This window comes from Pelobates fuscus, chromosome 1 (genome assembly GCF_036172605.1).
Source record: "Pelobates fuscus isolate aPelFus1 chromosome 1, aPelFus1.pri, whole genome shotgun sequence".
Lineage (NCBI taxonomy): Eukaryota > Metazoa > Chordata > Amphibia > Anura > Pelobatidae > Pelobates > Pelobates fuscus.
This window is the reverse complement of record NC_086317.1, coordinates 372,837,064-372,851,842: the sequence shown is the minus strand read 5'-3', so window position 1 is coordinate 372,851,842 and position 14,779 is coordinate 372,837,064. Positions and strand designations below refer to the sequence as shown.

Genomic DNA, 14,779 nt, shown 5'->3' with positions numbered 1-14,779 from the left:
CACAAGAAAGCAACATTTACAAGCAATACATGTACATTCTAAATATAGTTACATATATATTATTATTACAGAGGATCTATTAATAATTATATATTTATGTTCACAGGAGGACAGAAATGAATAACAGTATACAAACAGACTAAATGTATATTTAAACATAATTTGTATAAACAAAAGTCAATAGTATACAAATAAACATAGGTAACTTTTAGGAATTGAACTTTTCTGAATTGCCAGGTGTAAAATATGACGAGGTGTAGCGAAAGGGGGCACTTAAGTGAGCAGTGCCGGTGCAAGCATTTTTGGCTACACAGACGAAGATGCGTTTTGCTTCCCCCCTGCAAAAAACAAAACAAAAAACAGCATCTTCACTTGTCTGTCTGTTAATCACTATCTTGAATTTCATACTCCTTTTGTGTTTCTTATGCTCTATTTTGAATGTATTTAGTATATTTCATCCCCCTTTTGTCTTACACTCCCCTTAGTGTTTATTATTCCCCAATTTTTCCCTTTGTGTTTCTCTTACACCCTGTGTTTCTCTTACTTCCCTCCAGGCCAGGGCCGGACTGGACCAATGGGATAACGAGAAACTTCCCGTGGGCCGGCATACTAGTGGGCTGGTGCGCAGCCGCCTACTACGCACCGGCCTGCGGGCTGCATGGCGTAATTACAGGGTGACCGTCAGAAGGGGATGTGCTCCCCTCCTGACGGTCACAGAATGTAGCATGGCTGAGTGGGAAGAGTAGAGGAGCTTCTGTTCCCCTACTCGGTCTGACAGAAAGTGCTCACAGAGAGCACAGAACTGCTTCCTTGCAGACAGGGTACAGTGAGCAAGAGCTCTTCCACCACGGTCTGCCTCCTCGGTCATGCTACAGCTAGGTACAGGGAGAGCTGGGGGGGGGGTGGGGTAGAAACCCATGGGACACAGGGAGAGCTGGGGAGGGAGGAACTAATGGGACACAGGGCGAGCTGGAGGGGGGAATTAATGGGACACAGGGAGAGCTGGGAGGGGAACTAATGGGACACAAGGAGAGCTGGGAGGGGAACTAATGAGACACAGGGTGAGCTGGTGGGGGAACCAATGGGACACAGAGAGAGCTGGGAGGGAACTAATGGGACACAGGGAGAGCTGGGCGGGGGAACTAATGAGACACAGGGAGAGCTGGGGGGACTCATGGGACCCAGGGAGAGCTGGGGGGGACTAATTATTATTATTATGTTATTATTTATATAGCGCCAACAAATTCCGCAGCACTTTACAGTGGGTGGACGAACAAACATGTAGTTGTAACCAGACAAGTTGGACACAGAGGAACAGAGGGATTGAGGGCCCAACTCAATGAGCTTACATGTTAGAGGTAGTGAGGTAAAGTGACACAAAAGGTAAGGATAGTATTACACTAATGACAGTTGCAAGAGAGGAATCAATCGGGAGCTATTAACAGTTTAATTGATACGCTATTATGAAGAAGTGGGTTTTTAATGATTTTTTTGATAGAGTGGAGACTGGGTGAGCATCTAACTGAGGAGGGAAGTAAGTTCCACAGGAACGGTGCAGCCCTCGAGAAGTCTTGAAGGCGAACATCAGAGGTGGGAGTATGGACAGAAGATAGACGTAAGTCTTCAGCAGAGCTTAAGGGCCTAGACAGGACATACTTGTGTATTAGGGAGGATAGATAGGTGGGAGCAGCATTATGTAGAGATTTGAAAGCTAAAACCAGAATTTGGTGAACACATGGAGGGCTGGGAAGGGGTTATAGGAACACATGGAGGGCTGGGAGGGGGGTATAGGGACACATTGAGGGCTGGGGGGAACTAATGGTATACACGGAGGGCTGGGAGAAGGGTTTAGGGACACATGGAGGGCTGGGAGGGGGCTAATGGGTGCTGGGAAGGATGGCTAGTGGGACACATGGGGGCTGGGAGGGGGCCTATTGGGACACATGGGGGCTGGGAGGGGGCCTATTGGGACACATTGAGGGCTGGGAGGGGGCTATAGGAACTCATGGAGGGCTGGGAGGGAGGGCTAATAGGACACACGGAGGGCTGGGGGCTAATGGGACACACCAAGGGGGGTTCATGAGACACATGGGGGTGCTACTGAGACACATACAGGGCCATGAGGAGATGCTGATTTGTGCGGTGAATAGCATACATTCACATGTCTCTTTTTCCCTTTCCCTAGCCCCTTGTGTGTCTCTTTCCATCTTCAGTCCCATTTGTGTGTCTCATTCTCCCCTTCCCAGCCTGTCTGCATGTCTCTTTCCCTAAGCACCTTGTCTCTTTTTCTCCAAGCCTCTTTATTTATCTTGGTGTGTGTCCTCAGCCCTTTCATATGTCTGATGCCCCCTATCCCCTCCATTCCATGTGTCTCATTTCCTCCACCAAGCCCCTCCATATGTCTCATTAGTGTCCTGGAGACCCTCCATGTGTCTCATTCCACACCAAGACACTTCATGTTTCTTATTTGCTCCCCATAGCCCCTCCATTCGTGTGTCTCATTCTCACATCCCCTCGATATATATCTGCCTACCTCAAATTTGATATATATATATATTGCTATACAAATGATTATAATAACGTGTGCTTTTTCAGCGCCTACAGATCTACAGACTATGCAAGCCCTCTTTCCTCAGCGCCAGGGAATACACCAATCAGTGGTTTCTCATTGAGAAGCCTCAGCATGCACGCACACACGCTAACGCAATTGCAGCACAGCGCTGGCATGGCTCATGGCAGATGAAGCACCAGGGGCTAAAGAGGAAGAAGATGGCAGCGCCCAGTGGGACAGGTTTGGGTAAGTAAAACCTACCCCTCCCGCCTTCATGGCCACCGGAATGCAAGTGGAGCAGTTACCATCTTCGGTCTGTGAAATATATGCAAATACCCCAGTAGGTGACATTGAGAGAGGAGGAAGGCAGGTGCACTCTAGCATGCCTGCCATTTCCGCTAGCTCTGTGGAGCTCATGGAAGTGGAAAAAATATCAGATTGACATGCTTTGTGTCTGGAGTGTTCCTTTAAAAGATGGTCCTGACCTCACTTTAATTCAACTGCAATCAAAGGCAAAAACACCCCACTTTGTTGAATCTAGGTTTCTAATCTAGAATGCTAAACTAGCAAAATGTAGGTCAAATTCACCTATGTTTCAATTATGCTTGGAAATTTTCAAAGAGCTGAATAAGCCGCTGTGTTATAAATTTCAGAGATAGATACAATCAATCAGATGTGATGATGTTTGATGTTTTCTAAGAGGAATTTAAAAAATATATGTATATTTTGATTTATTTGAAGGTTATTGCAATTTGAACATAACGCAAAATACAAAGTACATAATCCCAGAGAGTATTCTTTGTTTCGTAGTCCTACACTTTCTTTCTCTGTCAATTTTCAAAAATGAATAATCGAAATATTATTCACCTTAACAAAAATTACTGTATCAAGTACCAATATATTTGGTTTAACTGTTCAAGACCGGGTAAAGCAAATCCCTCACTGCAGTGACAGGTCTGATATGTCATTGGTTCTGTAGTTAATTAGTCAGTTTGGCTGAGTTTGTTGGAAGTCGTAGTTTAGATGATCATACTGCCCCTCTAATTAGGGCTGCTTATAAAATATGCATTGTTCAGGGCACCACTGATTTTAATGAAAGCAATTATTTTCCATCAGACGATATATGGTCATTATAGATCTAAACAAAACCTCTATACACTGGAGGGGGGTTGAATTAACAATAATACAATACAGGGCTGAGATAAAAAAAAATTAGTGCCGGGTATTTTGATCTAAACATTGCACTTTGACAACCATCATTATTCTTTATTTAGTGAGCAAATTCATAAGCTTTGCTAAAAAGATAACAGTATTAACCACATCAGTCTATAATCTCTCATATCAAGATAACAGTATTAACCACATCAGTCTATAATCTCTCATATCATTAAACATTATGTTTTTTTATACTAACCTCAATTTATTCGGAAAACATGGATGCAGTGCTAGACTAGTGAACGTGTTCTGTATAGTAACAGGATCAGTAATAGGTGGTGACAGTACGATTGGAATTCATACCTTATTATTCTTGCAACATCAATAATAATTGTAAATGTCTCTATAAAAAAGTAATTTCTGGGGGGCAGAGCCTGGCTGTGGAGCTAAACGGACGTACACTGTAAGAGCTCCTGGGCCTAAACAAGCTGATTGGGTTATAAACACGGGCCAACCTGGCGATTTGGACCCGAACCGTCAGGACCCGGCTCAGTAAGCATCTGTGCACCGGGGGATACCCCACATGAGCGTTTAAGACACTGGAATCCCCGGACCGAGGCTTGCGGCCTACACCGCGTGGTGCTGAAGAGAGACGGCCGCTCTCTCAGCTCTCGGAGCCGCTGAGCAACTGCTGCAACACAGCAGTTATCCCGGTCCAGCTCCAGACCCACAGGAGCACAAGCCGAAAGCACAGTGTCACAGCACCTACTCAAAATGGCGGCTGCATGCAGGGGAAAGAAACAAGGGCGCCACGCTGACCCACAGCTGCTAAGCGATGACCTGCCAGCCCGCATCGACCAACTGTTTGCAAACTTTTGGAAGAGGCTGCAGGAGAAGCTGGTACTCGGAGCTGGTACCTGATTGCCGAAACATACTGCCTTTCTTTTGAACCTCAAAGCTTGGCATGCCCCAACACGGGCAGGGACTATGCTCTGCCGATACAAGGCATAGGGTGACTGTGGACTGAGGTATGGGGACTGCGGGAGGTTTCATCAGCCTTAATTAGCTAGACGTGGAAATAATGTTTTATTGTCTCCCGTTGCCTCCCGCCCTACCTGCTCTTTGAGCCTAGCTAGGATTGTTGGTTGCTTACCCGATACCCTCTATTATTCTCTCTATCAGCGGTCCCCCAGGATTGGGATAATGTACAAAACATGCTGGGCACCGGCTGAAACACGCTAGGCCCCTATAACTACAACCACTAGCTTTTCTGATTCATTCCACAGCAAATTAAGAATATTCACACTTGTGCATTAGTCTGTGGGTCTCTGTTAATTCTACTAAATCTACTTACAATTACAAGTACACCACTTTAAACAAGCATAACTGTTTAAAGACACATGCAGGGGGATACATCATCACGACTATACACATTGGTTATACCAATCCAACTTGCGAAGTGTCACAAATAGCTGTTTACTTTACTATGTTATACCATGGTGTAAAAACACGGCAAGCAAATCCTATTTCACTGTTTTTTATCATAAGTTAAAAGCCTGTTGATTTCACGCGACGCCTCAAGCTAGTTATACTAATTTTGTTTTATTTTAAATGTCTATTCTTATGTACAAACTCTGCATGTCAGCGATATCTGGATGCCGCAAGCAAGCTCGATCACAAACAAATAGATATTGTCTAGACATGTCAGCTTAGCATATTACGTTTAAAAAACAAAAATTGTGCAAAATCTTCCAAGCCACTGTTTAATCTATCTATGTATAAATATGTATGCACGCTGTTGTGGCGTATAAATGCGCTTTGTACTCTCCTGCACAACAAAAATAAAGAATTAAAAAAAAAAAGTAATTTCTAGATTATTATCCGGAAGGACACAATATGACACCCAGCTGATAACATCCCTCCATTCACTATGAATGTGACAGCAGTTTAGTAATTACCCTCTTCCTGGAAATATGACATTGATAAACACTCTACAGCAAATGTATGTTGCCATTTGAAATGTAAGTTGAGAAGTCCATGACTTTAGTTTGCTATGACTTTCCTATTGTACAGGTTAATGTTTCCAGTGGGATTCCAATATTGCACGGCCTAATTTGCATTCCATCTTCAGAACAAACCCATAATCCTCTGCTGCTACAGGAGAAGTGCATAATTCATATCCCTTTTGGTTTATGACAGCATTTGAAATTAGCTGATGTTGATTTTCTGAAATCTAAATTGACTGTAAAACATTTATTACACTGATAAAATCCCCCAGAGGGGATCGCTGACACTGCAAGCAAATTGGGGTAAGTCATATTTTATTTAAAATAAATAAGTAAGATAATATATATATATATATATATATATATATATATATATATATATATATATATATATATATATATTCTAATTTATCGTAATAATAAAATGTTTTAAAGGTTTGTATAAACTATACCCATAGATATTTTTATATATCGTTTATAGTGTGTTGTTTTACAAAAGTTTGACTTTGAGTACTACATGTGGGGAAGGGGAGTGCATTTCAATGTATTGGGAGAAATACAGCAAAATGTTTATGGATGTAACAATATTAAAATACATTTGATATAGTTTCAACTTCAATTATTCTAAATATATCTGTCCTTGGAACATGTATCACCTACGGAATGCAATCTAGAAAAAAATGCTTACTATGGTTTTGAGACATAATTATGACTGAGAATATCACCTGGTAATTGGTTTTGATCTGTACAGAGGACAAAATAACCATGACACGTGTCTGGGATATAAATGAATGATGCAGAATCCTTATGGATCTTATAAAAATTCTGAAAATATTGCATACACAAAATCAAGCTAATTTTATTTTTTGTGTGCTCAAAACACACGTAATGATGCACAGGCAGAACCATGCAACATCTGACTCTTCACAACCACAACTCCCATCATTCCTAATTTAGGAATGTAATATAATGTAACTTGAACAAGTATTGCATAAGTGATTAACATGTAGTTTTCTGGACACCAAAATTCTTGTACAAAGTAATTAGATAAGAGTAATGTGGATTACAGTCCTCAACAGTAATTTCTGAAGTTTCCATGTTATTCTGATAGCTGGCTTAGGGAGGGGGTGTTGGAGGGTGTCAGGAGTCTAACATGCTAATAGATATACCTGAAAGGGTAAATATTAAGGTGTGTGTGTAGTTAATATGTTTTCAAGGATTGATATGAGGCTTATATGACATACTGTACACGTTGCTCTCAGTCACAGCCAATGTCCTTGAAAGATCACGAAGACAAGAATACTATCTGGCTGCAAATGCAGAGCTATCTCAGCAAACCACCCTGGTAAATGCCATTTAATTATATCCATTTCTAATCTGATTTATGCTTTAAGTCCGTGCCATGCTATGCTTGGATTGAACTTGGGAGGGGGTGAAGATAATTAATGTCTGTGACCTGGCCAATATAAAAATAAGAAAGATAATCATGGAAGTTTACAGCACACTTGTAAAGGGCCAGGTGCCTGATGGTTCTCCATGCTTCCTACAATTGTGTAGTTATGTAGCACGTACTATAGTGTGAAACAGGGTGTCTTCTGATATCTTGAAAGACCACTAAACTCACCCAGACCCCTTCACCCATCTGGACTGTCCTGTCCAGGGCAGTCATCAGAAATTTTGTGGCCCCTTACATATCTCAAGGACTGTGACTCTGTAATGCTCTGTCGGCCAGAGACTTGCAAGACTTAAAGCGTTTCTGGAAGCTGACGATTGCGTGTGCTGGGCCCCCTCTTCACTATACTGGCTGCCAAGAGCCTGCAAGGGCAGTAGTGGGACTAACACTGTTTTATGTGCCCCCTTCTAGCACAAGGATGGCCAAAATATAGATCCCCATCTGTTGTACAATTCCTACAATGATTTGCCAGCTGGGGATCTACAATGTGCCCATCCTTGCAGGGTTGTATTTGGCACTGAGCAGTGTCTGTGTTTGAAGGCATGTTTTTGTCTGGTGTATGTGGGTGTTTGAATCCAGGCGTGCATTTGTGTGTAATGTATACACTGCCACACACAGATACACAGACACACACACAGAAACACACAGGTACACACACTGACACATAAACACAGCTTGACACACAGATACACACACTTACACATAAACATAGCTTAACACACAGATTCACATACACTGACAAATAGACACGTCAATATTTTTATACTTGCAGCCACCATCCTGTTAGGATACCTTTTTGTTGCAGAAGGGTGGCCTGCTTGGGGTGCTGCTGACTGAGGAGGCTATCAACCCAGCAATCAGAATCTATGTGTTGTGTTCCTTTGGACTAGGGCTTGTGGTGGCTGTCTGGATTTCTTTGCCCCTATGAAATGTTATATACCACAGTACAGTGGTGTATTTTGAAATGGTGCTGCCCTAGGCATGACACATCTCGGGCACCCCCTAATTTAAATGTACCTGCCCCTTCCTGCCAAGTGCACACCTCTTCCTGTTAACTAACACACATTTTGACTGACAGACACACACTCAAGGACCAGCCCACACTCTCAGATACACTGACATACACACACATTTTTCACCTGGGGTCCAGTGTGACTGCTGGGCAGGAAGGTGGGCGGCTGCGCTTAGCTGTCAGAAAGGGAGCACTGTTTTCCACTGATTTCATATTCCGTCTCCCAGCATCACTGTGGGTCGCGCGAGGGAACTGAGCAGGGAGATCAGGGGAAAGTGCTCCCTCGCCACCCACCCGGGAAACAACAGGCCACCTGCTTGGGGGGCCCAAATAGGGCCCACCATCCAGCTCTTGAGCCCCCTTAAAACGAGGCATTAGCCTGGGCATTTGGGGGCGTCATTTTTTGACGCCCCCTAGAAAGTGCCGTCCAAGGCAAATGCCTTGTTTGCCTCGCGGTAGATACAGCCCTGCCACAGTATGTACTGGTTAAAATACACACCATCCAAGTAACATATATTTTGAGATGAACAAAAAACAAAAGATAACTATGTCAGTCAATACTTATTCTACCACCCTAATAATTGTGGTAGGTCTAGTTTTATGCCAGTCCAGCATGTAGATTAAGCATGTAAATATTGTTTTTTTCAGAGCAAAAATTAATATAAGACCCGGTCTTATTTTCGGGGGAAATGGTATATATCATTTTCTGAAACAGAGGAAAAATGTATGCATTTTTATTTTTTTTTTTATTTAGAGGGTTTTTTCATTCTTAAGGAACTTCTGTTTTTTTTTTATAGGAGCCTTTGGTAAACATAATGTTGTGGTTATGATAAAAAGAAAGGGTAATTTGGATGCAGTGTAAAATTCTTGCATAACAGAATCTGTTCTTCATGCAGATTGAATGCAAGCTTTATGTGTTGTAGTAATGTTAATTTTTAAGTAATGCAACATCTGTCCACTGAGACAAGATGGGATTGTATCAGTCCAGGTGACTGACTTAACAGAATGTGTGTTGTCACCGCACGTTAATCTAGGACAACAAGTTTCATTTTTATATTGGGATAGCCCTGCCAACAACAAATGAGGTCCTCGGCAGACCATAAATAATCTTCTCTTCCACACTCAGTCAGACATATAGAATTTGGAGAACAAGTTCTAAAATGCATGAGTAATATCAATACTATTGATGCTCTAACTCCATATGACCAAATATTATTAGACTTTCTGAAATTGTTTAGGCATCCCAAAACCATACTTCTCAGCACACTGAGTGGTCAAAGAGAGGTGCTTGAGTGAGTGATCTTAATCAGAGGTTGACAAGAGTTATAGACTAACGAAAGACTTTGAAATGTTGGGAATTAGAGACTAACAACAACTTGAAGGCCTTATGTGAAGACCGTCTTTAGAGGTTTTCTTTAAGCAAGATTAACAGACTACTTGTTCATTATTATAACTTTTTTTTTATCTTGTAATTCATTCAACATTCATTTATGCAGTTTTTCTATTTGAAAATATATATTGATAATATTCTCTTTCATTACAAAGTTTTTGTTTAATTATTTTCTGTCTGCTACAAGGTACATTGCTCTTTACCATTTTCCTATATTCCTGAGATACAACAAATGTGAATTTTCATTTAAGAGTCTTCAACACAATGGTTTTAAAGGGTGACATTTTCAGAATCTTTTGTTCTATTCTTACCAATTCGAACGAGAGGCTTTCCTTTGTCATGCTGTCAACATCTGGGATATGAGCTTTTGCCTGAGCCTTAATGTAGCATTTTTCTCCCCCAGCAAAACGGATTCCGGTAATACCCTGGAAGAGTCGAACAATTAATTACAAAATTCATGCATCCTAATAAATCCTGAAACAATACAATATTCTTATTGCTTTGTGAATTCTCCATGAGCTGCTTGTTCAAACCTCAAATGCATCACATAAAAAAAACAAAAAAACTGTCATGATTATAAATTGAAAATATATATTTTTAAGAAAAATTATATGCTGCTTTAGGACACAGTGCTTCCTTGTTCTCTAACATCTTTCTCTGTGTAATACATTTTATATATAGATCGTTTAGGGATCTCAAACTCTGCCCCCCAGATGCTGGTGCCCTACAGCCAGAATTCTTGAATGCAGTAGATGGCTAGGGAATCATGGAAGTTGTAGTTCAGGAACACCGGGGAGCCAGCATTCGAGGTGCCTTGTCTATTCTTTAAATAGCAGAATTGAGAATAAAACTGTATTCTTATACATCTCTCTGCTTCCCTCTCTGTGTCAAGCAACCCATGCTGGCCCAAAATGTATTGATAGCAGTCTATGTGCATATGCCATCAAGGGGATTTCATAATCAGTTAGCTGTTGGAATGTAAGTCCACTGTTTTCACATTAAGTGTCTCTTGGCATCACTGCATGGCACACGAGGGAGCAGAGCAAGAAGAACACAGCTCCCTCACCGCCTCTATTCCTTATAGCCAGACACCTCCACTCTTCCCTAGCAGGCTGCCCGTCTCCACTCTCCCCTAGCAGGCTGCCCGTCTCCACTCTCCCCTAGCAGGCTGCCCGTCTCCACTCTCCCTCAACCGGCCTCTAAGGCAGGCTGACAAATACCCAGGCACCAGGACAAAAATTCCTAGTCACCATGGCGACTTGGGATTTGTTAAGCCCTACTGTACATGTGGTTGGGCCAAAGCCAAGAGGACACCCATCTGCGGATGTGTTTGGAGGGGAAAGGAAAGTCCGCTGCTGCAAAGAACAATTTAACATAGGAATTTGAATATTAGAACTATGAACCAAGGCTAACTGGATGTGATCAAACATGAGATGACCAAGTTAAAAATCAATATTCTTGGAATTAGTGAACTCAAATTTCACATAAGACAACCATCACATCTTCTACTGTGGTCAAGAATTCTGCAGGAGAAATGGAGTTGCCATCATAGTAACTCATCGGGTGGGCAAAGCAGTGTTCGGCTACAACCCAATAAATGACAGAATGATTTCAATTCAAATTCAAGGCAAGTTATTTAACATCACAGTGATCCAAGTTTATGCTCTAACCATGGATGCTGAAGAGGCTGAAATTGTCCAGCTTTATGAAGGTATTCAACACATGATAGATATAACACCAAGAAAAGAGAAAATTAAGCAGGTCAGAGATTAGTAGAATTCGGTCAAGCTAATTCTCTGGTCATAGCAAACACCCTCTTCCAACAGCCTCCGAGACGACTCTACACATGGACATCACCAGATGGACAATATAGAAATCAGATTGACTATATACTTTGCAGCCAAAGATGGAGGAACTCCATACAGTCAGCAAAAACAAGACCTGGAGCTGACTGTGGCTCAGACCATGAGCTTCTTATTGCAAAGTTCAGAATTAAACTGAAGAAAAGAGGGAAAACCATCAGACCAATCAGATACGACATAAACAATATCCCTTGTGAATATGCAGTGGAAGTAAAGAATAGATTTGAGGGACTAGACATGGACGATAGAATGCCTGAAGAACTTTGGACCGAAGTTTGCAATATTATCCAAGAAAAAATATCCCCAAAAGAAAGAAATCTGAGAAGGCAAACTGGCTATCTGATGAAGCTTTAAAGGACCAATATAGTGCCAGGAAAACATACTCGTTGGGTCCCCCTCACCCTCACCCTCTGGGTCCCCTCCCCCGCCGGGCTCTAGGGGGAGGAATGGGTTAATCCCTTACCCTTTTTTTCCAGCGCCGGGCTCCCTCGGCACCGGGGACTCTCCTCCTCCTTTCCCCTCATCGGCTGAATGCGCATGTGCGGCGCGAGCCGCGCGCGCATTCTGCCAGTGTCATAGGAAAGCATTCTCAATGCTTTCCTATGGACGCTGGCGCCTTCTCACTGTGAGAAGCGCAGAAGCGCCTCTAGCGATTGTCAATGAGACAGCCACTAGAGGCTGTATTAACCCATTTGTAAACATAGCAGTTTCTCTGAACCTGCTATGTTTACAGCAGAAAGGGTTAATCCTAGAGGGACCTGGCACCCAGACCACTTCATTAAGCTGAAGTGGTCCTTTAAAAATAGCCCAGGAAAGAAGGAAAGCTAAAAATGGAGTGGAGATCGGAAAAAATGTGTCCAACTGAATGCAGAATTCCAAAGGATAGAGATATTCTACAATGAGCAATGTAAAGAGATAGAAGAAGATAATAGAATGGGAAAGTCAAGAGATCAATTCAAGAAAATTGGTGATCTAAAAGTTACCTTTCACGCCAAAGTGGGTGTGAGAAAAGACAAAAATGGCAGGGACTTAACAGAAGAAGATAAGATAAAGAAGAGATGGCAGGAATACACTGAAGATCTATACATGAAGGAAATTAACAGCAGTGATGGCCTCAATAGTTGGTCCAATGAGCTGTAACCAGAAATCTTGGAGAGCGAAGTGAGATGGGCCCTAGGATGACTTGCAGATAACAAGGCTGCAGGAGTTGATGAAATTCCAATTGAACTATTCAGAATTCTGAAAGATGATGCTATGAAATTTCTCCTTGCCTTATGCCAACAAATTTGGAAAACTCAACAGTGGGCAAAAGACTGGAAAAGGTCAGTCTATATCCCAATCCTCAAAAAAAGCAATGCCAAAGAGTGTTCCAATAATCAAACAATTGCACTAATTGCACATGTCAGCAAGGTAATGCTTAAGATCCTATAAGCTCGACTCAAACAATATATGGACCGGGAATTTCCAGATATACAAGCTGGGTTACGCAGAGTACAAGGCACAAGAGATCAAATTGCCAATGTACAATGGATAATAGAGAAAGCCAGAGAGTTCTGCTTTATAGACTATTCTGAAGCCTTTGACTGTGTGGATCACAACAACATGTAGCAAGTTCTTAAAGAGATGGGAGTACCAGATTGTCTCATCTGCCTCCTGAGGAATCTATATGTTGACCAGGAAGCCACACTCAGAACCGTACATGAGACAACAGAATAGTTCAAGATCGGGAAAGGAGTGCAACAAGGTTGTACTTATATGCAGAATACATAATGCGTAAGGCTGGGCTGGATGAATCCAAAGCCGTAATCAATATTGCTTAACGAAATATCAACAACCTAAGATACGTGGATGATACTACACTGGTGGCTGAAAGTGAGGAAGAACTAAAGGACCTATTGATGAGGGTAAAAGAAGAGAGTGCAAAAGCTGGCTTGCTGCTCAACATTATAAAAGACTAAGATCATGGGAAACAGCAATCTCAGTTCCTGGCAAATAGATGGGGAAGAAGTGGAGGCAGTGATAGATTTTATTTTCCTGGGATCCAAGATTTCTTCAGATGGTGACTGCAGTCATGAAATTAAAAGATGTTTGCTTCTGGGGCGGAAAGCTATGGCAAGCTTGGACAAGCTGGTAAAAACTAAAGATATTACACTATCAACAAAGGTCCGCATAGTCAGAATTATGGTATTCCCAGTAGTAACATACTGAGCGTCATAGAATTGATGCCTTTGAACTGTGGTGTTGGTGAAAACTGCTTAGAAATCCTTGGATTGGAAGAAGATCCAATAAATCCATACTACAGGAAATCAAGACAAACTGTTCACTGGAAGCTATGATTATGAGGCTGAAGCTCAAATATTTTGGCCATATAATGAGAAGGCATGATTCTCTAGAGAAGACTCTGATGCTGGGAAAGATTGAAGACACACAAAGAAGAGGACGACAAAGACGGAGATGGATAGATGAGGTAACTGAAGCCACGAACATGAAGTTGTTGGAGTTCAGAGGGGCAAAGACTGACAGATGTACCCGGCGTGCTTTGGTCCATATAGTCACGGAGCGTCAGACACAACTGAACGACTAAACACACATGCACACTGTACATGTCTCAGTGTATGCACCTATGTGTCTGTGCATCTATATGTGTGTCATTGTGTGGATCTGTGCATCTGTATGTATATCAGTGTTTGTACCTATGTGAGTGTCATTGTGTATATCTGTTTATCGGTATGTGTTCCATTCTGTGCATCTCTGCACCTGTGTGTCTGCGTGTGTCATTCTGTGTATTTCTGTGCCTGTGTGTCTTCGTGTGGCAGTGTGTGCATCTGTTTGTGTATTAGTGTGTGTCAGTGTTCGTATGTGTTTGTGTGTCAGTGTGTGCACCTCTGAGTTTGTATCTGTGTGTATTTGTGTGTCTGTGTATCTGCACGTATGTACCTGTGTGTCTGTATGTATGGCAGGGTATATGTACATTTGCATACATCCAGCATTTACACACCAACAATACACCCTTGCATTCACACACACACTTACTCCATACAAAAACATGCTTACATTCAAACACACAAACCTGCTAAATAGTGCTAAATACAAACCTGCAAGGATGGGCAAATGGTAGATCCTCATCATTGTGTGACAGATGGGGATCAACCATTTGGCCATTTTTGCGATAGGGGGACCAAAATTATTCTTCTAATAGTGCCCTCACTACTTTAGTTCCACCACTGGTGTTGGGGGAACGTGCTAACTAGTAGTTAGTGGTATATGTAATCAAGAAAGCAATTTTTAAAAAAATTAACTGTGTATAATAAAAAAGCCACAATAATTGTAATTCCAATTTATTTAATTGA

General features: G+C 41.9%; 1 protein-coding gene across 1 annotated transcript in view; it reads right to left on the bottom strand.

The window, feature by feature from the left end:
• The window catches only part of CNMD (chondromodulin), a 90,525-nt gene that overhangs the window by 49,242 nt on the left and 26,504 nt on the right, over nucleotides 1–14,779 (bottom strand). Inside the window, exon 4 of the mRNA XM_063425962.1 lies at nucleotides 9,879–9,992. Within this exon, the coding sequence (XP_063282032.1) occupies nucleotides 9,879–9,992 (114 nt within the window). The remainder of the gene's footprint in view (nucleotides 1–9,878; nucleotides 9,993–14,779) is intronic.